General features: G+C 40.1%; 1 protein-coding gene across 3 annotated transcripts in view; it reads left to right on the top strand.

Annotated features, from left to right (window-relative positions):
- The window catches only part of MED27 (mediator complex subunit 27), an 84,498-nt gene extending 61,008 nt beyond the window's left edge, over nt 1-23,490 (top strand). For 2 of the 3 annotated variants that reach the window (XM_057401588.1, XM_057401586.1), the window contains 4 exons: nt 6,249-6,356; nt 12,673-12,714; nt 20,906-20,983; nt 22,983-23,490. In XM_057401588.1, the coding sequence (XP_057257571.1) occupies nt 6,249-6,356; nt 12,673-12,714; nt 20,906-20,983; nt 22,983-23,117 (363 nt within the window). In that variant the 3' untranslated portion in view covers nt 23,118-23,490. The remainder of the gene's footprint in view (nt 1-6,248; nt 6,357-12,672; nt 12,715-20,905; nt 20,984-22,982) is intronic. The other variant, XM_057401587.1, reaches the window with a different exon arrangement.
- Nucleotides 23,491-25,590: the final 2,100 nt, after the last annotated feature.

The raw sequence follows: 25,590 nt of genomic DNA, 5'->3' as shown, positions 1-25,590 counted from the left end.
TAGCAATTAGCCTCACTTTTCCAGTTGATAAATATGACTTCCTCAGGGTCATGCACCTACTTAGTCCTGGCATAGAAACTTACTTTCTTGTCTTCGTCTGGGACCTACCTACCTTGTCTTTAAAGTCATCTGTATCCCCAGTGTTTGTAAAACTATAGCAAAGCACTGCTACAGCAAGTTACAAAAACTGGGTAAATGTTTTTAGAGATGAATGAATAATAATCTGTAATTTGAGCTGTTTCTAAAGCATAATGACATATATAACTAGCTGCCAATTTGAAAAATTGAATTGTTTCTGCCAAACCAAAGCTCATGGCAGAAAGAATTTCTTTTCATGTTATCTATAACTTTTTGATGGTAAATTAATTTTATAAATGTATAAACTGTATAAATGGGTCTCTCATATAAAAGTTTGAAATATGTTTTTGTACAGTTTTATTCGTTCTCCATAAAATCAGGCACATTTGCATTTGAACTTTCAAATCTTGTTCCAAGCTTTTTAAACAGTCTGATTGTATGGAAGTGGGCTGTATTAATTGCAAATCGGCTAGACATCTGTTCACTAAAACTGAATAATTTCTTGTCTCGTTTTTGTTTATCAGTGTTTTGCATAAAATTGCTGTTATTTTTTGTTGTAAAAATGGATTCTGAAATGCATTATTTATCCATTCAGAATGGCCACCAAACTGATTTGTGTTCAAGAGCCCCTGATGTTGAAGAACTGGGAGGAGAGGGAGAAATCTATGAAGTGATTTGAAACTGCTTTTGATGTTGTACTTGATTGGAAACAATTTAATTTGTTATTTTCAATATCATCTCTTTTTCCCAAACACTTAGCAGTGTAGGCATTCCTCCTCACCAGTCTGGTGCTTCATTGGGAATCTGGTGCTGGGTACAGGTAGGCGGGTTCATGATGGGGATGTAGATCTGTTGATCACCTTTGGTGGCTTAGGCACCTAATTTTAGGTACATGGGGTAAAAGTTCATTTAGGGATTTACTCTCTTGGAGACACGTCCTAGGTTATGGTGTTCAGTGGAACTACTGGGATGTTTCAGGATCTCTTGTGTGTGTGCTGGATGAGGAGGAATCACTTCTGAACTCATAATGGGTTCGCGGAGGCTTCACAGTTAGTCTGTTGAGATCCAGCATTTGAAAAGCAGTAAGCCAGCATTTGAGGGTATATACGCAGAAGAATGTGTTGGATCACCAGACTATGCAAGCACGAGATGCCGTGTAAATTATAAATTATTCTCTGCTTGTCTAATACCAGAATGGGAAAGATGAGGAAGAGTCTTCCCATAGACTTATAGTCTGTAAAATCAGACATCAGTATCATCCCTGTAAAATTTCTCATCTGCTACAATTAAGAATGGAAAAGAGATACAAAATCCATTTGATCATCTGTAGCGATGCTGGACTAGTGTGACCCTTCCAGAAGTGTGACTGGCCACTAGCAAAATCTGTTCTTTTAACCTTTCAGCCATATCCTGTGCCGGTTTATTCACCTTACTATGGGAATGCGGCATGTTACCGAGGGCGAGGATCACCAGCTCATCCTTAATATGGCAAAATCATTTAAAGCCCTTCATTTATGTTGAGTTTTTCTCCTGCACTAGTGCAATTAGGTTAGACTAATGAAAGGTAAATTCCAGCCCTTGCATGAAAAAAAGAAATCCTTGTAAAGAACCCAATTAGTATGTTTGTTTGTTTAGACTCTAATGGCTTAATTGCATCTTATCTTGCTATTTACAAATAGGCATCATTAAAGAGTAATGAGCATGTGAAGGAAAGCACAGAATTCATACCAGCAGCAGATGAGACACAGGAAAAAAATAGAGTTGAAAGTCTGAGGGTGCTTTTCTCTCTCTTTTTTTTCTTTTTTACTTTAATAAAGAAGCCTTATTTTTTCGTATAAATAAATACGATTTCCAGGCATCTTTGTGGCTGGCTCTATGGCAGAGAACTGGCATCTGGCCTTTCGCTGCTGTACAGCCTGGTTACATCTCTAGTTTGAAGCTCTTTTGTTTCCTAAAGTGGATAAAGAACACACACAAACTTGTGCTCCTTTTAATCCAAGCAGGGAGGTCCCCATGTTAACTGAAAATAATGTTGTCTGTCTTTTAGCTCTGCATTGCAGAGCATCTGCAGCTCAAATCAGCAGCAAATTCCCTGGAATGCTGAGAGGAAATCTGCAGCTCTGGGAGTTCTTTGCAAAGTTGGAGCTTGGTGTTTTCAGCACACGTTTCCCTAATAGCAAACTTTGAAATACATTTTGAGAGGGAACTTTTGTTAATGCATGTTTAAAATTGTTTATAAAAGGGCTTTTCACTTGGTATTAGTTTCAGCGAGGAGACAGAATTAAAGGGGGGGATTTCAAGCTCTTTCCTCCAGGCAGAAGTCTGCTATGGTAAATGAATTTTAATCCTTTTCACTTTGTAAACTCATTTTCACCCTGATTCTCACTTATTTGGAGAGGGACTTTCTTCTTTTCCAATCGTAAGTGTTGTTAAATGGGAACTTTTTTAGCAGTCTTAGGAGAAATTATCAAAGCCATTCTCAGTGATTATTCTGTTTCCCCCTCCCCCTTCCTTGGCATGCTCTGGCTGTCATCTGCTCCTTGAGAATTAGCTTGGTGATAGACAAAATATTTTTAAAACTGGGGTATTTCAAGAAGATTTTTATTTTATATATCTTTGTCAGAAAAGCTGCATAATATTGCAGCTTTCAGTCAGCTGCCTGGCCTACCTTCTTCTGGAGCTTGCCATTTTAAGAAGCAGAGGGTTTATGAATAACTTAACCGGCTGAATTTAGTATACTTTAGTTAAGAGGAAGATAGAAGAACATTGTTATTACACAGACCAAAACAGAAGCTACAGAAGTATTTAACTGGCAGTTGTTCCATTTTCAGCTCACAGAACTGTGGGGCATATTTTTTCATTCATATTAATTGAATTTTAAAGTGACCTTGTACATGTATTGATCTGAATTAAAATTTTCTACATCAAGGACGAGTTGGCGTATATCCTTCAGGCAAAATATTATAAAGCCAAGTGCTGTCTTAACAGGATATCGACAGAAGAAGTTGAGATTTAACAGGAAAAGTTGGCTTGGAAAGGAAATTGTTGGTTTTTTGTCACAACTGAAAGGTATCTTTTCTGTCTAATGAAGGAATTTTCTTTCAGTTGGTAGCTGTGAAAATGCAGGGACATTTCGATGCCCTGTCAGTGGGGATCATCTGCGTGAGTCCTGACTGGCAGAAAGAGAGACCTGCACTACTGGAGCTCAGAGAAGAACCACCAAATTACTTTTATACCAGAGCCATTAGTTTTTTATTACCTTCTTTCAGGTGATCTGTAGGGACACAGTTGCATGATTATAGGTGTAAATTATATTCCATACATAGATCTTTTCTGCCCACGGACTCCAGTTAGCTAAGTTGAGCAGGCATTGAAGGAAAATGGTTTGCTGGAAAACATGATTTGAGATGAACAAAAATGTTAAGTCCTGAAAACCTGATTATTAGAGGAGAGAATAAAGTGTATCCCATTTATGGTGTACAATACCGAATGTGCTTTAACCTTAAAATAGTTACGGAGTATACCTTTGGCTTCCAAATCACATAGCATCCTCTAGTCTAGTGACAGGCTGTTCATTCTTTGTACTACTAGCCTCATTCTTTCAATGCTGTTAAAATGTTGAACTATAATTTCTCTGAGCTATGCTTAGTTTTACAAAATTACTGCTTCTGTCAGACTTAACTAATGATACAGTCCTACAAAAATCATCCAAGTCCCTATCTCTCTTCCAACCAGTGTCAAATCTGCAGGAATCCCATGTCAAAACAGCGGCACAAGATAGGAAAGCTTTCTATTTTGGTGGCAGAACACTGTAAGAGCTAATTCAGGCAACCTAGCAGTAACCCAGCAATGTCGCAACGTATTCAGTGGTTTATTCATATTACCACAACGCCTGGGTGCCCCTACTCATGGAGAGGACTCCCTTGCACTAACCCTTGGGCAAGTTGAGATTGCAAGGACAGTGCCTTACTCAGGCAGCTCATAGCCTTATACATAGCCTTTATACAGCCTTATATAGCCTTTATACATAGCCTTATACATAGCCTTTATACAGCTCCTTATGCATGTGGAGACAGCATAACCCTGCTGGTTTTGACATTCAAACAAGTGCATGATTTAGGTTACTGTCCTGGACCAGTCTGCAGAATTTGACCTTTGGTATTGCATGATGGATGTTAGCTGGGAACTGGGTAGCTGTGATGGATTCTGAAAGCATGGAGTGAATCATTGGAAGGGTGTGAAAACAGATGACCTGGGAAAAAGCAATGAGCTAATGCAGAAGCGTTTTGAAACATTTGTGCAGGTAAATCTTGTGGGGAGATTTGAGGCCAACAATAAGTATATGTAAGCAAGCTGGAGTGCCAAACATGGGATTCTTCAGCTTGTTATGTTGCACTGTTCACTTTGAAAAATCAGGAGCATCCCACACAGGCTTCAGATCAACTTCATCCAGTGTTGTTTTCTTTCTACCTGGCAGCAATGTGAGGTAACTTGAATGCAGAATGTACGGGAAGAGGAAAGAAGTGAGCATCCAGGGAAGTGTGTGAAAGCAATGGTGATGGAAAATATTATACATAAAGCTGGATCTGGGTGTTGGTAGAGCAGCATCTTAGCAGTTATGACAGAACTTTCTGATTCCAGTGGATGACCGGCATCATAGATCAGGCACCTCTGGGTCTATTTTTAACTTGTTGCAGTGGTTGGTGCTGAAATAACTCTGCCAGTTTCCTTTATGTGCAGACTAACTGGGTCTTACTACAGAGTATCCTAGCAAGAGATGACATTTAAACCCAAATTCACAGCACCTGCTATGGTGTTGCATGCCTGTTCAGAAAATCCCAACCTATTTTAAGAAGGCAGGAATCAGAAAAAGCTATTCATGATATGTGGATAGCACAAGCCATGAAACATCAGTATTTTTACAGTAGCTCAGGTAACTGCTCTGCTAAGTTTTGTATTGTCATGCCATTCCTACCACCATTTCCCCTCCTTCCCTCCTGCAGCACAGTCCTTGCATCAGTTTGGAGATGAAATATTGGTGCCAGTTTTTCCCTCAAGGAGAGGAAAGCATCCTATTATTCAGAGTTGATCTGCCGTTTAGTCTGTTAGTGGGCATCAGGTTGAGGCTACTCGTGTTGAAACAAGGTGGGAGATAGGAGTCATTAGCAGAAGTTAAAAAGGAAAAACATGTAACGAATCAATAAAGATGTGTATTGACTGATTTTTTTGGGCTTGGATTTGTCTGCTGAGGCTAGCAATGAAAACACAATTGTTGTAGTGGGTGTTCATCTATACTGAATGAAATGTTGGAACGCAGACATAGAAAACAAGCTGCTGCTGGTTGGGAATTACTAAAATGAACCAATTGTTTCCTTTTTTATCTCTTTTATGCTTTTATGGGTGAACAAAAGCTTTGTAATAATCTCTGTGTAACCAAACACAAAGACAGAATTATTGTTAGACATCACAACAATATTGAAGTGCAAGTTCATCTTTGAAATTTAAATCGATTTTAAGGTTAAAATGCCTTCGTTATTGCATTTTTGTCAGTAATGAAATTTAGGCTTATTTCTGTTGTTATACTCTGACTGACCTTATATATTTTCCATGACACTGGTTTTATTCTTTACACTTTACCACTTGCACAGAAGAAAATGAAACCTTTGAGAATGTAACATTTTTACTTTTTAGCAGTAGTTTCCTTTTAAATAATTTTACTTTTTTGTTGGACCTAAAATGTTTTCCATTAAACTCATGGCATGCTTTTAAAAGCTGGCACTAGAAGAGTCCGATTCTTCTTTCAAATTCTTTTTCTCTAAGAGGGCTTACATTGGAGAATATCAAATGCATCAAAAATAATCACATTTGCTCATTGTTTTTGACAAGTTATTGAGTTGTGGTGTTAATAAAATTGAGAGTGTTACTTGGCAGTGTCATGTCTGCACAAGGGAATACTGTGAATTGATACAGTTTTAGTTGCAAATGAATGTTTGTACTGCACTTTATAGTCTGTCGCTTCTTCATAACATGCACTGGGTTTAAGTCTTTTATTTTGGTCTGTCTGTAAAATACTGAGAACTGAAATTGCATCAACTTAATCTGTTAACTTGGTGGTCTTCAGACGCCATCAGCTGTCCTTCAGCTTGGTTTTGTCCTTCTGTTCTTGACAGGTTACCTTAGGAAAAGTGCTAAAAGTGATAGTGGTGATGCGGAGTCTCTTCATTGACCGGACCATAGTAAAAGGGTACAATGAAAATGTCTATACTGAAGATGGCAAGGTAGGTTATTGTATATCCAGCAGTGTTCAATTCTATTTTGACTTGGTATTTAAATGACAGAGAGCAGCAATCCTATCACAAACTCGCCAGAAAGATAAAAATGTCAAAAGACTCTGTGGATGCTTTGCAGAATGCTCTGGTTTAAATTTATCATGCTTTGCTTGGATTTTTCATATCCAAATGTCTGATTTCTTTCTGAGCTCTGAAGCCCTTGCTTGAATTTCTAATTTATCACCTCAGACCCCAGTTGCCTCGTTAATAGTGTCTGCTGAGAAAACATTTCTTCAGTGTACCAGCACATCAATAGCCCAAGGTTCAGATTTCTCTTTTCTGAGAGCCTTTGGGAAACCTTAGGCTAGTTTTGTGTTCAACTTGATAGACACAGCTGTGAGCATCAGGGGTGGGTAGTCCTCAGTAATTTGCTTGTTCGTATTAGCACTTTCTGAACAGCAGCTATTAGAGCAAGTGTTACCTGTTTCCGTGAGTGATTTGTTTTATGAACAATTCACCCTGCTTGAACCCTCAATTTTTTTCTGACTGCACACACTCCGTATGGCTCTCTTTAATGCATCAGGTTATGTTAACGGGACCTGATGGCCTTCAGCTTAGCCTGTTTCTGTTTTCAGGGTGCAATGGTCTCTTACAGAGACATCCACCAGGACTCTCCTTTACCACTACTAAATACCTCCATGTTTCACATTTTCTCTCTGGAGCTTTCTCTTCCGATTATGAAGCCTATTAAAATAAAAAGTTCATTATATCAAGATGAGTATTTGGCACCCATAGGCCATGTTATAATGAGGTGAGACTTTTTTCCCTTTCAAAAGTGGTAACTGTGTTTTAGCACACAGAGGCAAGTTGTGTACTGACCCAGAGTTCAGTAGCTCTGAGTTTGAACCTCTGTTCTCTGGAAAAGGCAAGGAGCTGATCTGCTGAAGGAGATAGTACAGCTGCATCTCCCAGGTGAGACATTCTCACTCAAAGGGCTGGGGATTGGCCTAAGAAGTAGTAAAACAAAAATTGCCTCATTTTAATTTGCATTATTCAGATGTGCAGGTTTAAATACCACTTTGCCGCAGAAGCAGCTGCACTATACTCCCTGTATATTAGCATATAAATGCAGACTTATAGCACCAGCCCCTCTTCACCCCAAGTTCTGCTCGGAAGTGAAATGATAGTTTGTCGAAAGAGCACTGAGAGTGCTTGATGGATTCCTGTGTCACACTTCATCTGGGTGTGCTCATTTTCTCTGATGAATCCAGCTTCCTTTGAAGCTCCCTTGAAATACAATAATGCTCTATATGCTGAAAAGCTAAGTAAAAGAATTCCTTTCTGAAACTCAGCATCTGGCACTGGGCTTATGTTTAGCTCAAGGTTAACTCTCCTGAGAGCCATGTACCTTTTCTCTGTCATCACTTGCTGCGAGGGGGAAATAGGACTTGCCAAGGCCAGCTTTGGGCACAGGGCACTACCCTTTGTCTGCTGCCAGTGGGGAGCAGTTCACCTTCTCCAGAGCATCACTGCTAACACCTGGCTTATATTCTTGCTTTAAGCCAGTCTGTTGGGGAGTCTGTTTTCTACCAATTTAGCTTTGTGTGTCCAAAGTCTTGGCTATGTGACTGCTCCCACAAGGATGCATGGACCTGTGACCTTTACGTGGCAATTTGCTATTCCTTTGGGCCACCCCAGGGCTTTTGCAAACCTGAAGGTCTGCGTTTCAGGTATAAATAGGAACATTTCCTTTGACTTAAGTAGAATTGGAGTTTCATCCGCTTAAATCATGAGTAAATTTGGCTTGGGAGATTGAATAATTGCGTAGCTTGCTAGTTTTGCCAACAGGAGCACATATTGACAAACAGTGAGCTCCCTCTTTTTTTCACTAATTAACTGTACTGGTAATTGGAGAATTAAGAATAAGATTGTGCTCTTGCAATGATCCGCTTTCCTTATTGTGCCTGCCGGGAATGAGCGATTACAGTCAATTGCAAACATAGTCCATTCCAATTCTTTCCCTGTCGCAACAGATGCTGCTGGGAAAGTGCTCCAGTGAGCTTTTCACTTTTCACAGTTTCTAGCCTGATAGAGGGGAAAAATGCACTAGCATTCAGAAGAGGCACAGAAGGGTATGAAAAAAAGAGATTGCCACTGTCATCTTTATTAAATACCAAAAATACAGAGAACCCTCAGGATCACAGTAGGAGATGATCATTTTTCCAGTGAGCAGTTCACACAGTAAATCAGCAATGATTTGGGGGTTAGCTTATGTATTCCTAGGAAGCATTTAATATTTGTAAACAGCAGCCAGAAGATTAAGTAGGGGTGGTATCATACAATATAGTAATCTTGGAGGTGCTGTCTTTTCTGTAAGCCATGCTGAAGAAGGGACACTGAGTAAGGCATTGTGCTTCTTTTCACTTAAATAGCTGAATGCAGGTCTGTTGAGTCATCCTCCAAACTGCACCAGACAGAAGGTACCTTAAGTAACGAAAGTAAGATTCAACAGGGGGGTGTTCTTTAAGTAGAGCGGGCTTAGGGGCAACAAAATGTATTCAGCAGTATTCGGTGAAAGAAGAGGTGGTTGTCATCAGGAGACTGAATGATCACTGATAGTAAGTGAAAAATGGACTGTGCACAGCAGAGGCCAACAATTTGCTTGCAGATCAGGGGAGTCATCATTTATCTCTGAAAGTACAACTCTTCGAGCAGATTTTGGGAAGAAAAAGGGAAGAGAGGAATGCCAACAGCAGTGGTGTTGATAAGTTTCTGGTCCATTAGTCAGGCAAGTCTAGAAAAAGAACCAAATACGAGTGTTTCTTGTAGTTGTGGAGCTGTGTAACTAGCAGTTACACAGGAAAGCTGACGTTGCAGTCTCCAGGTTGCTGTAGCTTGCTGTGTGCTTGTACATTGTGCTATGTAGGTTGACAGGTACTTCTGTGAAAGCTTCACATGGTTTCTGCTTTACTGAAGTCTAGTTAAATTGGGTACTCCCTCTTACAGATTTAGATACTTTCAAAATTAGGGTGAAAAAAATAGAAGTCTTAAGCTTTCAGTGAATAAAATAAGATACTACATTCTGGGGTTTATTTTCAAGCTTTGCTTATCCAGACGAAGAATTGTTGCATTTCTTAAGTGCACTGTGTACTTCTCTCCTGAATTATTCATAAACCCTGCAGAATATGTCTTTGCCAAGTTGCCAGCTGCATAACTTAGACATTTTTTGGTGACACTTTGCAAAAACAATAGGTGAGATCTGGCAGCCTGTGACACGTTGTAGGTTTCTCTATGCTGATCGCTCTGCAGTCTCTTGCTTACTGTACTAACCCATTGTGTCCACCACACACTGATGCATTTTAATTAGCCTCATGGTTCTGGTGATGGCACCGTGCCACCCTTCATCTCAATCTTTGACATGCTCATTTTGCACTGGAATTTAACAATGGATAGTAATTAATTACTAGTGTTGTCCTGATTCCTGAATAAATGAAGCCAAATGCAGCTCACCTTTGCAAGGCAAGCTTATTGTCAGCTGAGCCATTAGTAGCTCTGGTCTGCCAATAAAAATATATCAGGAATTTTTGGCATAATAATACCCTGCTTTTCTTTGGATGAAGAGACCAAGAGCCACCTTGGCAGGGTGTATTTAGAGTGGGTACTTAACATTGATGCCTAGCCAGATTCCTGCTTCTGCATCCATGAGACTTAACTGAAGAAACATAAGTGTCTCTGTTGAATTATCATGTTAAGGAACTTGGGTTGTGTTAATGCTATGGCTTCATTAATTACCCCATATCAATAAGAAAAGGCATCTTTTAGCCTCCTAGCGTAAGAGAGGAAAAGAAATGGTAGTATCAAAGGAAAGCTTCAAAGGCAGGCAGAGCTGTCTCTTGGGTAATTTCTGATCCCTGCATTCTTTCCACTTCAAAGCTGGATGTGTGTGTGTTTGGGTGAAGAGGGGGTTGAATCCGATTTCTCTAATAAGTGTTGGCACTGGACCTGTTTGATATTAGATGCAGGGAACATTCTGATTTGTTATCGCCTTTGAAATCGTTCAGACGACCTTCAGAAAATGGCCTCTTGTTACTTATGCTGGGGGTGGGTTGGGAGAGTGGGGCACTGGGAAAAAAAGCCCCAGTTTAATTCGCATGCAGAGGATGCCCTGAAATTGTGCTTTCAGCAGTTTTTTGGTTACAAATGTGTGTCTTGATTGAAAGTGAAAAGTTGAAGAATAATAGACCTATAACGATGCATTCTTTAATCTGCCTCTTCCTTAATCCTCGGTTTCTGGGGGAAAGGTGGGTAGTCATTTAGGATGTATGCATATGGCTGGGGGGGTTGGTTGCTTTTTCTTCTTTTTTTTAACTTGGATACCATCATGTCTGTGAGACAGACATTCATTATTTTTTCAGCTTTTCAATCTTTGCTAAATAATGAACATTCAGAACCTGCTGGACTCACTGCAGCATCTGAAGCGGACTCTGTCTAACTAGAGAGGATCACACACTTGGTTTGATCACTAGAGATTAGCAAAACCATATATACATTCCAATTATAGCAAATCTGTCTGCAGTCAAAGAAAGCTTTAAATTACATGAAACAGTTTTTGAAAAACATGCATTAATTATTTTTATTTGCAAATGTAGACTTTCAAATATGGAAATGCAGTGCTTCCATCCCAACAGGCACAGCTCTGTTACTACAGTGTAACTTAAGCTCAGGTCCAAAGCCAGGCCGAACCACTGCTTGTGGACTCAAGTGTGTGAGTGGTGTTGGTATTCATGCAGGTTCTTGATCGTACCCTAAGAGCCAGTAAACATAAAAAGGTTTGCAGGTGCATGCCTCGGGGTACTTCTGTCTTCATCTAACCTGGAAAAGGCATTGAGACATCAGCTGCTTTTTGTCTCCAGGCAAGGTCAGCGTTACTATGCCAGGAAACATCTATCCTGAAATCATTTTCAGTCTTCAACATCACCTCCTGTTTAGGCTGAGGATTGGTAATTCACAAGTCACTTCTGAACCAGTATTTAGAAGTGGGCCACTAAACAGTGCTACTCTTAAAAGAATGGGAACTTTCAGCATTCTGAACGTTTTTAGCAATGTAAATTAATTACTTGGATTCAGAATCCTTCCCCCTCTCCTCCTTCACCACTCCCTAATGCGTTTTATTCACTTCATAGGATTTCCTCTATTTCAGACTCTTTTTATGCCTTTTAAAAAGGCTTGTCATTTCACCTGGGACTTATGGGCATATAAGAATTAAAATAATGAGTCGTACCTCCTAGTAAAGGAGATAAGCCCGCATTGTGGGAAAACGTGTGCCCAGCCATGTTGTGAAGCACTACAGGAGCTATTCCTGCTTCACAAATTCATAAATTCACTCATAAATTTATCTTCTTTTGTCTAGACAGATGCCTCTGGTTAACACTGTATCGGACACCTTACCTGTGACAATACAGAGTTGTTGAGTACAGTGGCATCTGTAGGGGAAAAAAAAAGTGATTTGCAAGTCTGGGATTGACAGAAGTTCCTCTTGGTTTTCCCTGCTGCTTTTCCTTGACAGAGTACAAGATATTCCACGGGGCTGGGCTAGAAGAGTGTTAGCATGTCAGTTGAAGTTGTTTAACATGTGAGCCATTTAGTTGTTTAACAAACACAGCCTTACCTTCTGCTTTCCAGGGCTAATAAAACTTACTTCAGTTTTAGTCCTTTTAGTTTGTATATAGCTGAACACATTTAAGTCATGGATGTGTGCAATTATCTACAACCTTAAATCTGTTTTATTGATGTTTTACTGATTTTTGTCTGCAAATGTAAATGATGTTTCCTAAGGGATGTTTTATTTAGCCCCAGTAGACCAGTGCTTTGGCTTAATTCAGCTAAACGTTCTTTGTGTCGTTTGTAACTGAATCACTTATTCAGACACATGACAAGCAGAAACTGAGTAAAAATGCCCTCGTTTTAGAAACAGACTGAAGCTGATGAATATTTGTGTAGATCAGCCACAGCCCCATACAAATGAAGATTTTGCTGGTTTTAAAGAGAGCGCATTAATTCAACAGGTCTTGTATAGATCATTTTAATTGAAACTGGGATGAACCATGTCCATTCTTCATTGCAATACAAAGGAAATCTTGTATCATCAATTCCCTTTCTTGGATTGCAACAGGTGAAGGCAGTGGCCCAAAATAGTGAACTATGTCTCCATAAAACTTTTACTTACTCTTTTAATTTCAATAGCTGCTTAGCTTTTTTTTCTCCATAAAGCTTCTTCTTTACATGTGGTAATATATAACTCTTCTTTTTTTCTTTCCTGCTGTAGCTTGACATATGGTCTAAATCCAACTATCAAGTTTTTCAGAAGGTAAGGCACATAATTTCTCTCTACATAATGCATATGAGAGATATGCAGAGTTTATTTTAACTATCTAGGCCCTTATGTAAAAGAATTCAAGAGTTATTCCGTTGTCACCATAACTTGCAAATAACAAACAATAATCTGTAATAGTGGAAAACTGTGAATAGAAAAGGAGATCACTTCTACTGCTATTTAATTTGGATTTATTTCCCATCACAATTCCAGTCTATGGTTTGAAATAGGAAATTGGAGATTATACTACTGTTATGTTGAAATTTCTCAATGAATCTTCAAGCACTCTTGGTTTTGAGCTTGAGTCTTTTGGGGGAGGAAGGACTGTTTCAGGTTCATTTTGTTTTGTTGTTTTCACTGATTTTGGTTGTCCTCCCACTCCCGAGGGCTTGGGTTTAATAAATCAGCAGAACTCCCTTTCAAAATGAGTTTTGATATTTTTTCCATTATGATATTTTTGCCTGTTTCTCTGCCCATGATGGTGTAAGGAAAAGGAGTAAGTTACTGGAATGAGTGTCATTCCAGAAAGTAAGAAAACACCAATGAGAGAATGGGAGCAGTGAATATAAAGCTCTTAAGAAGGTTGAAGTGTTTTGGAAAATATCTGTATCTCACAATTTTCCAGGCAGGGAAGAGAAGGGTTCTCTTTGAAGGCCTCTTGTCAAAAATGCTGTAAGTTCAAACTGATCCAGGTTTAAATTCCAGTTTCCTTACCTTCAAGCTGGAGTTCAAGGAGCTTGAGTCTCCAGCTAGTACGCTGGCTTCCTTTCATCTGCTTCTGTAGTTTGTGTAACAAATGGGGGTTAGGGACCTGAAAGGGCATAAAAGCAGGGGTCAAAAGAATGGCATATTGGCTGTATTTGTGTATCTTCCTTCCAAGATTTCAGATGCAGTCAGAAGGGAAGACGTTTGACCTATGATATTAACCTGCTAGAGATCAAAGGACAGCTTGTAGGGAGGTTGGTTGCTCTCCCTCTCTGCCTAGCATTAAAGCAGAATTTTGCTGCAGTTGATTCTCTACCCCAGAGGTTAGTGGATTAAATATTCTTCCTTTTTTCCTTGCTCCTCAAAAATATTATGTTTAGTGTCAAGTAGGGTGATACAGCAAGAAGTAAAGCAGTGTATATCTCAGTAACCTGTTTATCAGTGTGCTCTGAAGTAGTTTTTGCAATGGAATAAATGTAAGGTTCTATAATTAAGTGCATCATTTCAGTTTCCCCGTGTGTGTGTGGTTGTAAGCTCATTTGGGCATCAGATCCTAGATGTTTTGGTTTAGAATAACTGGCAAGGGTTAAGTCATATGGATGTAATTTGTGCAAAATGATAATAAACTGTGAGGTTTTGGAAAGACTGCAGGAGAAGGGGTTGCCTCTAAGCCAGTTGAACTGCTCCCTGCATTTTTTACAGTGATTTTATGGGTTTTGCTCCACGCTCTGTCGCTGTGTTACCTTGGGCACCTTAACCTGTCTTTGAATCAGTTTTCTGCTTCCCTTAGGCTGGGGTAATACTTGCTGACTTCACAGGAGCTATTGCTGAATTGGTTCCATAGTGCTCTCTGACTCTCGCATCAAAATGTGATAAAAATGCAAGGTGATGGTATTTCTAATCAATAGATTCTGTGCTGTTGAGCTGGTAGTTGAAGAAATTAAAGCCAGGACCTAGGTCAAGTTTTCAAACAGATGATAGAAAATGCCATGGTTCAGCTTAGTAAGTTTTCTCTCTCTGGTGCTGTGCTTGGTTTGATTTCTTCATTCTCTGAACCTGCACTTGTAGCCATTTAGAATACCCAGGACTAGTGATTTAGCAGGAGCAAAATTAAGGGAATTAATGATTTCTTTAGCACTGTTTTATTTTACTCAGTTGCTAGTGTAGGATCCATACTGCAGGATCTTCAGAACAAGTGTTTTCATGCCATTAAAAAAGTCATCAGTAAATGTGTCAGAGCACATCTGAATGTTCTTGAAATGTGTTTCTCGTGGCAGTCACCAGTAACACAATGTGGAAAGGCTGAGCTGAGAAGGAAAAATGTGGATGGTTAACAGCTTCCCCTATGGAGGCTGGGCAGCCCTTTCAGCTCTGCTGCCTCTAACACTGTGAAATCAGTCATCCCTCTGAAGGGCAGGGCTGCTTCTCTTTAAAAGCTGGACCAAGTTCTCAAACTCTGTCTTCAATGACAATATAACAACATCTGGAGCTCACAAGATACCTGTCTGTGGTAGCTGCAGGCCTGTCAAAATCCTCACAGGGTTTACAGCATGACTTTCTAGGTTAAGGACCAGAGACCTCTGATCTTCAATCCAACCCTGTCAAACGATGCTAAATTTGTCCTGACTCTTTGTTTGCAAACGTTGGCTGTGTCAGCAAGCCTTTTCTCTCTCATTATTATTAGGCAGGATACCCAAGTGTGTATAATTTGATGGGGGACGGCTCCTGGAGGGCCATTACTGTTAAAGTGTACAGTCATTTTCAAAGTTCCCTGGAGATTCCTTGAATCTGGTCCTGGGGTGAATAAGCTTTATAGGCATTGAATCTACCAGCAGGGTTAGATTCAGAGAATGGAGCTGGAAAATAAGAGAGGGAAGGCTGAAAGGGCAAAAGCACAAAGAGCTAAGAAAAGGTTTTGCAGACTTCCATGTTGGTCTGACATTTAAACTCCACAGGAGCTGGCAACTGTTTTGATCTTAAACCTCCTTATTGTATCTTAAACCTCCCTGCATCTCATGATCCACTAGTGCTAGAGGAGGAAGGAAACGGGAAATAAGGAAATTTTAGGGGGCTTAAATCTTGGTGGGAAGAAGAGTGTACATGAGGGCTGGATAATTCCAGAGGATTAAAAAAACACATATTGTAGAGAGTGGTGCAGTATTTATAACTTTACATTCAAAAAATAGGTGAAAATACAGAATAGTGAACTGCTATGAGTGGATCACAATGGGACATGGTGTCAAACATTAACTGTTTCATTTACCAAGCTGCTCAGTTGAAAGCAGCATAGCTTGTTTTGCTGTGTAATGTAATAATTTTGGCTGTTTCATTCTGGTACATAGGTATTTCATTCCATATATTTCATTCTGATTTCAGAGTCCCATTCATATTTTCACCTAGATGGTCTCTCAGTTTTAGCGTGCCACAAACTGGTTTTGTTTTGGCTTGATATGGCAGACATTAAACTTCCTTCTCAAGCATGTTTTCACCTCAGCTTTGAGAAGCTGATTGTGCCTATCCAGCTGCTTGTGAGCTGCATGATCCCAACGTGATGGAACTCAGGAGCACAGTTTTCACCACTACAAGGGCACATAAGTATTGTAATGTATGAAGATGTATTCTTGTCAATAATCTCAGAACAAAATCACATGCAGGATGAATGCATGCATGAGGCAGATATTGGGCTATTGATGGTGCCTGTTCAAGGAGAGGAGATGGACTGTTCCAGGGTCACCTGCGTGACTGCTCTGGTGCATGATCAGTACTTGCTCTGTTCAAAGACCTCCTTGGGCAAAATGAAATCCCTGAGACCCAGTCCAAACAAGCAGAACGTGTGAAATAAAAACTTAAACACTCTGTGAGCTCTGAAAACAGGTGATAAATCCTGCTCTTCAGAAAAGTCTCATAGTGTTTTACTGAACTGGGAGTGAGGAAGGTTGTATAAAGGGATTTGTGTGCAGTGCATCTGTGCCTGTTCATAGAGGCACCATCTATCATCCTTCCGAGCGCCTCTCGGGCACTGGGTTCTGTGCACCAGATTCCCTCTAGAGAGACTCAAATGTGTTCCTGGAGAGAAGGTTGAGTAATGGGAATCCTTGGAAATGAAGAAAGGCACTCGTGCGGTTTTCCACACTATAAAAGGTCTAAACATTAATAAAATAACTTCCTTTTTTTCTTCCCTTGTAGTGCTGTGATCGTCCTCCAGAACTCATTGTTACAGGCTCCTGCTAAGGCCATGAACTTAGCAGGGTTTAGAAAAAAATTAAAAACCCTTTCAGGGGAGTTAGAGAATCCCTTTATATTAGATGGAGTTGTCAGTGCTGTACTTGAGGGAATAAACCAATAAGTGAGTGGCAAGGAAAGTTATGAATCTTAAAGGAAGTTTTGTGCCTCCTTTTGGAAAGCCTGTTGAGTGGCAGTGAGATGAAATGCTAGGAGAGATACAGCTTCAGTAATTTAGCCTGTGATGTTTGTATTGTCATGCTTTAGGTTTTATGCCAGGTGTAGCAAAGCTGTAACATAGGTCCTTGCTCTTGTGCTGTTTAGTCCAGTTAGAGGAAGCACTTGTTCAGCTTTCTCAACCTGTGAATTGTACAGTGTTTGGGGTTTTTTAATGAATTTTCAGCTTTGGGAATGCTGTATGACCAACAAGTGTCATGAAGGCCCAATAATGCCATTTTTTCAATGTGTCACCACGTTTCAGCAGAGCAGTGAGTAGAAATGCTCTAGAAATGACTGCTGTTGGCTTGGTAGGGACAAGTAACGGGGATTTTGTTTTCTGCTCATCACTGGTGTGGGTCTCATGAGCTGTTTCTTGCTTTACTGAGCAGGGGGCTGCACAAGGGGAGCCAGGAGTTCCCATCTCCCCACTCCACAGGTTGTTTCTTGCAGCCACCCGACCACCCCTGCTCACTTGTTGGGGTCTGGCTGTTCACGAAGTGACAAGTACATGGGATTTAATTAGCACAAAGTCATAGTGAAGATGAGATTTGATCCAGTGTCAGTCTGTTCTGTATTCCTGCTGTATACGGTGCCCGAGACAAGGGAGCAGAGATACATTTAGGAAGTACATGGTTACAGTCAACTTGAATTTGGAAGCAAAAAGGAGAAAAGGAAATAAAATCTCAGGCCATGTAATTATTAACAAGAAGGGAAGTCTTCTTGTTCAGATTGAGTCTGTGCCTGTTTCATTTCTCCATGTAACTGGAGTCTGTTTTGTTCTGTCTCAAGTGCTTATTTAAACAATAGGTATTTTGTTTAGCAAAATTGTGCTTCAGGAAATTGCCCTGTCTTGCCTTTTTTCGGACAAAAATTCCAGGTGCTTTTCAATATATGATTTGTGAAATACTGAGCTTTTCTGCAAGATCTCTTGAAAATCTATTCCGAGGTCCACAGTAACATCTATCCCAATCAATGTGTGCTCTTCTGAATATGTGCCCATATAAAAAAGAGAAATTAGAAAGTGACTGATAACTTAGATAGCAGTAGGTAAGGTAGAGCAATAAAAGAGAAGCTAATCAGATAAAACAAAACCCTGAAATGTACAAAATGTCATCCTGCACCCAGAATAAATTAGTTTGTGATTCCAACTTAGCTGGAAGCAAAAGCATGTCCCTTAAGTGAGCTGGCGCCTATGCAGTTTGCTTTGCTTTGCTCTGCTCTGGTGTGAAATCGTATTGCCATTAGTAAGCCTGGTATTGATCTTCAATCCCCCTCCCTCCCCTCTTTTCTTTTCCCCCATCTTTTTTACTCTTGGTCAGTGTGTGCTTTCTGTCATCATCTCTGTTATCTTGGGAGGGGTTTAATTCTTCCTCCCATGCCCTGCCTGTTGTATCATTTGCCCAGCTCTTTTCTGTTTGGTATCATTCTTTGCTGGGTGGGTTGAGGGGGTCATTCCTGTACTCCTCTTCCTCACTTTTCACACCCACTTTGATCTTCTTTAGAAGCATTTTATCAGCATTTGCTTATGGTAGAAATCATCTCTGTTTTGCTCAGAAAACATTATTAGTGTTCTAGCAATGCCGGGATGGCTTTTATCTCCCTGTGGAATCTCATTAGCTTTACATTACAATAGGAACAGCATATGTGCGACTGTGCCAAAGTGGCCAGTCAGTTTAAATTTGTTAATAGCAGCATGTTTTTTAAGCAACTTTCTTCTGCCAAGAGGAAGCAACTTTGTTGTTCAAGGAGGAAAAAGAAAAGGCAGTTTGTTAGAAGTAGAAATACAGCAGAAGGAGGGTGGTTGCTCATAAATACCTTCAGAACTTTCTATTCTTTGACATGTCTGGTACTATCCTCTAAAAGAACCATCTTAAAAGAATTCATATAGCGAGTAGGGCTTGGATTGCAGGCATTTTTGAACACTGCAGAGATGTGTTTAAAAGAAAGCACTGACTGGAGTTCTGCTGTGCTATTTATGCACAGTTAATCACCTGATTTCTAATATTATTTTTCATGTGGTGACATACAAATGGTTTAAGCAGGTTGAGATCCATTTTGTGACTTGTTTTTGCAAACTAACAGCAATGTGCACAATCCCCAAAGTTTTCCCTTCCAAATGTCAGAATCATATGTCCCTATTCATGCTGAATGGAGCTGCTTTTGGAGGGAGTTGTGCGCGACTGATGGGAGCAGAATCTGTTTCTAAAATTGTAGTGCAACTTAAAACTAGATTTGGTATAGGACAGACTGATTTGATGTAGTGTTCTGTGGAGGAAGTTTTGTATGGTGTGAATTAGAGCTTGTCTATACATGGATTTATTCAGGAATATGTCTTTTACTGAATAGCTTCAAGCATGAGCCTCCCTTTCTCCAGAGAAAGTTTGGCTGACTGCAGATTGGGAACAAGTAGAGTTCAGATTGGAATAGCAATTGTATTTTCTGTTCACTCTTCATCTTACTCAAAATTGGCTATAGGATATAGACACACCATGGGAAATACATAGACAAGCCTTGAGAAGAGCACTACTTCTCCATGTTAGAAGTAGAAAATACAATTTAATCATTAACTGAGCAATTGTGCCATTTGTTGGATGCTTTGATATTACTGATGGGGACCATTAATAGATTTAGAAGTTACAAGATGTGAAAGAGCTCTCATGGTTGTGTTGTCTCGAGTTCTTTAATAGTCCAGCCTAAAGAATTTTGCCAGTATTTTCTGCATTCAGCCTTGAACTTCTGGGAATAAGCAAGTTGTTGACTGTGCTAATAACTTCAGAAGCTGACAGGCTGAGTTACTTTGGGTGAATTGTATCAGAGCTGTCAAACTGCCTCCTTCCAGAAAAAGCAAAAATTGGCAGTGATTTAAAAGAATAATTAAATCCTACCAAAGCATTGGTTTTCCTGATTTTTCTGTAATCATTTTTGTTACTATACACAGAACAATACACATTTTATATGTACTGTGCCTAGCTGTAATTCCCAGATGTAAGATCTTGTTACGGCTCTGTCTGGGAAATGAAAAACCTTTCTATTAGAAATCCTTTAGTAATGCAAGTATTTATAAACCATAAGCATATTAATTGATCCCTGGTTTCAAAGGAAATGAAACTGAGAGCTTGACTGCTGTTTGCTCAATGTAAGCAACCTGAAATAGGACTGCAAGAGTTAAATATTTTAGCTCTTCCCCATTAGGAAATGAAGAGGAGCATACTCAAATCTTTTCTGTTAAAATGCATTTTAATATTGAGGTCTTTTGTTGTTTGTTTTTCTTCAGTAAAACAGGCCAGAACCAAAGCTTAGGGGGGTTTTGGGAAGTCATAACCTCTGATAAATTGGTCTTCAGAAGTATTTAATTTAGCTGCGTTATTGACAATGGTTTGTTTGTTTGTTGAGCAAATCAGCCCAGGTTAAGAGAATATATTGTCTGTAAAAAAACTGACCAAAGGAAACATACAAAGAGCAGACCAGAGTGCTTTCTTCTGGCACGGTTTGTTCAGTGACTTTGCTTACTTATGGTTTCACAGAAGACAGTCACAGGAGCATAGATTTTGCTCTTATGCTGTAGGTATGTGAAAGGGAGGCAAATTATTTGCTATGGATGCTTTTATTTGGTACAAAAGGGTTGGGGCTTCTTTAGCTTTTTATGGCTGGGCTGGTAGTCGAAGCATGTTAGTTTAGAGTTATTCCACATGGCATAGAGCTGGTTGCCTTCCTCATCCCTTGGCTCACGTTAGCCACCAGTTTAGATTCTTTTACCAACGCTATTAGGTTTTATCATGTTTATGAACTTCCAAAGGTGTGCTTGATTTTACTGCATGCATACAGTTATTTATCATGATTGCTTCAACTGATCCTTGTGTGAAGCTGGCAGAGGGAATGGAAGGCCAGTGGCAAAAGCTACCCAGAATTACCTTGAGAATGTCTTGGAATCCTTGGTTTGCTACTTCCCCATGGAATTTATACTGTTTTCCTGCAGATAAACACTTCTTTGTCTAAAGTACAGATGAATAAGGGTATGTTCTCCTTTTACCTGTTACAGGTGACAGATCACGCAACCACTGCTCTATTGCACTACCAGCTGCCTCAAATGCCAGATGTGGTAGTCAGATCTTTCATGGTAAGTGTATTGGAAAATACATTTTTCATACAGACTGACTTCAGTGCCCTTACAGTGATTGACATTAAACAGTTCTGATGCAGTTGTAATTTCCCCTGTTTAAACAAGCTAGACAGTAGAGATTGCAATTCTTGTTTCTCATACCTGAATGAAGAGCTCATTCTCACTACCCTGCAATAATTAGTGTTGGAAGACTGAGCTGTATATGGTTCTTCTGTCACAGTTCTCAATATTAGCATGAAGATTCCTGTTTGCAGAGTTGGTCTGGATAGGACCAGCTAGAAAGACAGTAGGAAAAACTCAACCGAATGCTTCTTTATGGCCCAGCCCTTTCATGCTGTTCATACTGTGCAAGAAGTTGAGTTCTAAATGTAGTTAAGTCTGCTCTGCTGGAAGTTCTCTGGTAAGAGGAGATTCCCAGTTGGTACCATCTAATTTTGTCATTCACAATCCTTAGGTGTATACAGTAGCATTGGTTCTATTATATCTTTGCATCTTTAATTTCAGCTGTGTAATTTCAGAGCAGTCAGGCTCCCTTACCTGCTGTGCTGGTTTCTTTATTTAATGAAACAGCCACTAAGATGAGAGGTTTGCAAAGGTCTTTTCTCCTGGAGTGCATCTTGATCTACTTTTGAAATGCTTTTCAGAGCAGCTCTTAGTGGTCAAATTCATGTTTAACACACTTCTGAAAACTAGGATTTAATAGGATGAGTAGCACCTTTGGTTAAGCCATGGAGCTGCCTTCTCAATTTGATAAAACTCTTGAAACTTCCAAGAAAGCAAAACCAGCTGTACACCAGAAGTGTTGGTCCTTCCACATCAGTTGTGCAATCCACATGACAGGATATAATGATGTCCTTATTTTCTGATGGGGATGAAGAACCCTTTTCTTTTCTCCTTGCTGTCAACAGATGTCTCAAGTGCACAATTTAACTTCATTTACGTATTTTTGTATTATGGTTCAGAAAATTTGATTTCTCTGTATTGCAAGGAAAGCCCATCCAAACTCGAGTAAATAACAGCAATTTACTTCTAGTGTTCTGTTGCCCTTGTCCTTGTATTCACTGCTAAACCCAGAGAAGATCTAGTTCTCTTGGAGGACAGTTATTGACGTCCAAAGGTTTGGTTGCTATAGAGAAGGCTCTGATGAAGATGGAAGGATTTGTTTCAATAAACTCAGCTGACCTCTTCAGAAAACAGTTTTCTCTCATCGATGCTATTCAATAGGACTTTAAATGACAAGATTCATGTGCATTCTTCACAGTATAAATCTGCTGGCCTAGGTGCTTTTTAGCTGTGTATCTCGAGAATTGAGTTATGCAATGCTCATTGCTATGTAGAATGGATTGTTTCCATTATCATAGAGGCAGGAACTGTACCTAGGAACACCTAAACTTACTGTGTTGTTCTGCACTAGCCTTTTTTATATATATATATATTTGTCAGTGTAATCAGATTTAAAATGGTACAGTATTTTTGTGACCAATGAATATTGATCTTAAAATCACATTAGAGAGGAAGTTAGCTTGTTGTGAAAGTCCTTATATCTTCAGCTATGAAGAGTTGAGACTGCTGCAGTATGGTTGCAGCAGGGGTGTGATAGATGATCATAGGAAGAGACAAACCAATATTTGCTTGAAGGAGGTACCCATCAGGAACAATTATATTCCAGTAAAAATATGAGGGACGTTACAAAACTTGCCTTCCATCAGTGTAGTTTCTCTAGCTACAAATACCTCCTGCTCAGAGTGCAAGAATTTCTATTAACAAATTCGCTTAAGTGACTTAAAAAAGCACAACATGATTAATAAAGTGGGAATTCAGCTATACAGTGACCTTGTAATCTTGGGCATGGTTGTGTTTATAAAATCACTGTATACCTCGCTGGGGCCTCGCCAAAGTACATTCTCTGTCCTTGCCACTATCGCTGTTTGACAAGAATGATGACAAAGGGGAACATCTCTCCAGTTTTCTTAATTTCTCTCCCTTTTCCTTTTAGACCTGGTTAAGAAGTTACATAAAGCTGTTCCAGGCTCCATGCCAGCGCTGCGGAAAGTTTCTGCAGGATGGCCTGCCACCCACATGGAGGGATTTCCGAACGCTTGAAGCTTTCCATGACACTTGCAGGCAGTAGAAGCCCAGACCCTGATAACGTGAGGGGTGGACAATCCGTGGGGCTTGGAAGAGAGCTGATGGTTTGATAGATGATTCCGTTTCTGAACCTTTCACCCTGTACTCAGTAGTGAGATTGCACTAATACATTTGACTCTAAAAGCCAACGCTCTGCAAGGCACATGTGAGACTAAAGGATTTTGAAGAGGATGGTAAGGAGCTGTGTGTGATCACTTGATACTTCTGAGGTGAAATGACATGTCTGGGGGCATCTGACAGTAAGAAGTCATTATTCTAAACCTTAGTGAAAATACCTGTGTACAGTTTGTGTTTTGTGACAGAATTTGCAATGTTGAAGACTTTTACAAGTTTGAAATAAATTTTATATTCCAGAATTTGTGATGGTTTGGTTTTTTTTTTATTTGATCAACAGAATCCCTGGGTTTGGTGGGGAATTTTCAGTGCTGCTCTTTTCTTTAGAAAAACTGGAAACATTTAAAGATCCTGCAGATAGGATGGGGGGTGGTTGTTGCAAGGCTGCTTATCTGAATGCTGATATGGGCGGGGTGGGGGTATGTGGAAGAGATTATGGTGCTGATCGAGCATGGAATTTCAAAGGCATGTGGCAGCTTGGAAGATGCAATGTACTGTCTAAGGTGGGGGCAACAGATGTTTCCCTTTGCTAAGATTGTAATGAAAAACATTAGCATAATCTGCATGTATTAAGTGGTTGGAACACGTGTGATGGGCAGTGACAGTTTGTCATGGTTTAAGACTGGAAGTAGTGAAAGAATTCATCCCTAAAGCACAGCTTCTGCAGCGCAGACACATACAGCATGTTTCCTATGGGATGTAAAATTTACCTCCAACGTGCCAGGGAAGAGTATGATCCCTCCCAGTAATCACTGCACTCGGAGTACTCAGTTCTGACCAGCCTCAGCCATTTTTCCTTCACCCAAAGCTGGGGAAGGTCCTTGGTCCTGACTGGGACTGTAGCAGATTGTGTCTTCTCTGGGATTTTCCTCAGGGCTGTCATTTCATCTGTCAGCTCCTGATAGCCACTTGGATTAATTCCACTGTGATTCCCTCTAGTGCACTCTTGTTTCCTTTACAAGCCACAAAGGCTTTGGTAATAAGCTTCCTTTTGGGAGCTGGTAAGGGAGGTCTGAAGCTTTGTCACTCGGTGACTTTCCAGATGAATTGACATTAAGGTGTTATGCTACAGACTGAGTTATAAGGTTCCTTCTGCTTACAAAAGCTGCTGGAGAAGGAAAAGATATCCTTCTCAGGGGCTTTGGTGGTGGCAAAGTTGGGTTTGGTTCTCAGCAAGGAGTGTGAAGTTAATCACATTTAAGAAAAAGAAGGGGATGAAGGGGACACAAAAACAGGGCAGGAAGGGGAAGAACCCAGTTGAAATAAGATGCTCAGAGACTTTAAAGCACTTGTTTAATATAATTTGCACCTGTAGCATTTATGAAACAGCCCATTTTATAGCTGTGAAAACTGAAAAATGAAGGAACTTCAGTATCACCCTGTACTTGCGTGGTACTAAATTAACTGTAGTTGCTGGTATCGTGAAAGACTGAGCTCCCAAAGACAGCAGCTCCTTCCTGCAAGGACTGCGAGGTGGGAATTGCAGCTTTCTAGTTACACAAATCTGTGCAAGGCTGGCTCTGTAAAAGAGAGGAAAAAGCGTGTGTGTGACTTCCTTCAGAGGCACAAGTGAAGAAGAGTGAACGTGTACGTGTTTGAGGATGCTGGTAAGTGAGATCTGATCCCTTTTAACTTCTTATTTTTAATTATTCCCAATCACCAAACACAACCATTGCCATATGGGGTAAAGGCCATTTCAAATCCACCTGCAGTTGAATCACCTAATGACAGCTTTTCCTGCTATTGTTTGACCCAGGTAGCCTTCTTGGTGCAAAGATCACCCAAGGCAGAGCAACGTGTGCATCTTAGATGAGAGAGCGCCTTGTAGACAGGCATCCCTGCTCTCTGTCCCATTACTGCACTAATTAGAAGCTTTGGGCTTCTGATAGTGTAAGCCTTTTATTTTTTGTTAATATAAAGGTCATAATATGGTATCTAACCTGCTTTAGGCACCGCTCCAGCCTGTTTATGCTGAAATAATGGTGCAGAAAGCAAGTCCTGACGTTCACTAAAGTGTTGTGTGTGGCATCAAGCCTTGGTACTGTTAATTAGCTGCAGGAAACGGCATCAGCCACTCTGTGTTAATTGAGCCTGGTATTTTAAACCTGTAATTGGCGAGCCTGATGGAAAGGCATAAAATCCACTGTTGGTACCTCAGCACAAAAATAATTGTCTTAGAGACGTGCAAACCTGTTGGTCACCTTCCTTCCCCCAGGAACTGCAGCAGGAGGGAATCTCCTCTCTCATAGAGGCCCTGGAAGAAACAGTGATCTCCATCCCTGCAAGCCTTCGAGTGCAACAGGTTGAGGTATTTCTGTCTTGGAGAGTAGAATTCTACCCTA

Source organism: Pezoporus wallicus, unplaced genomic scaffold, assembly GCF_028554395.1.
Source record: "Pezoporus wallicus isolate ANWC-B61680 ecotype Strahan unplaced genomic scaffold, APGP_CSIRO_Pwel_v1 contig_8013, whole genome shotgun sequence".
Lineage (NCBI taxonomy): Eukaryota > Metazoa > Chordata > Aves > Psittaciformes > Psittacidae > Pezoporus > Pezoporus wallicus.
Note: the sequence above shows the minus strand (reverse complement) of the source record. Positions and strands in the feature narration are given on the sequence as shown.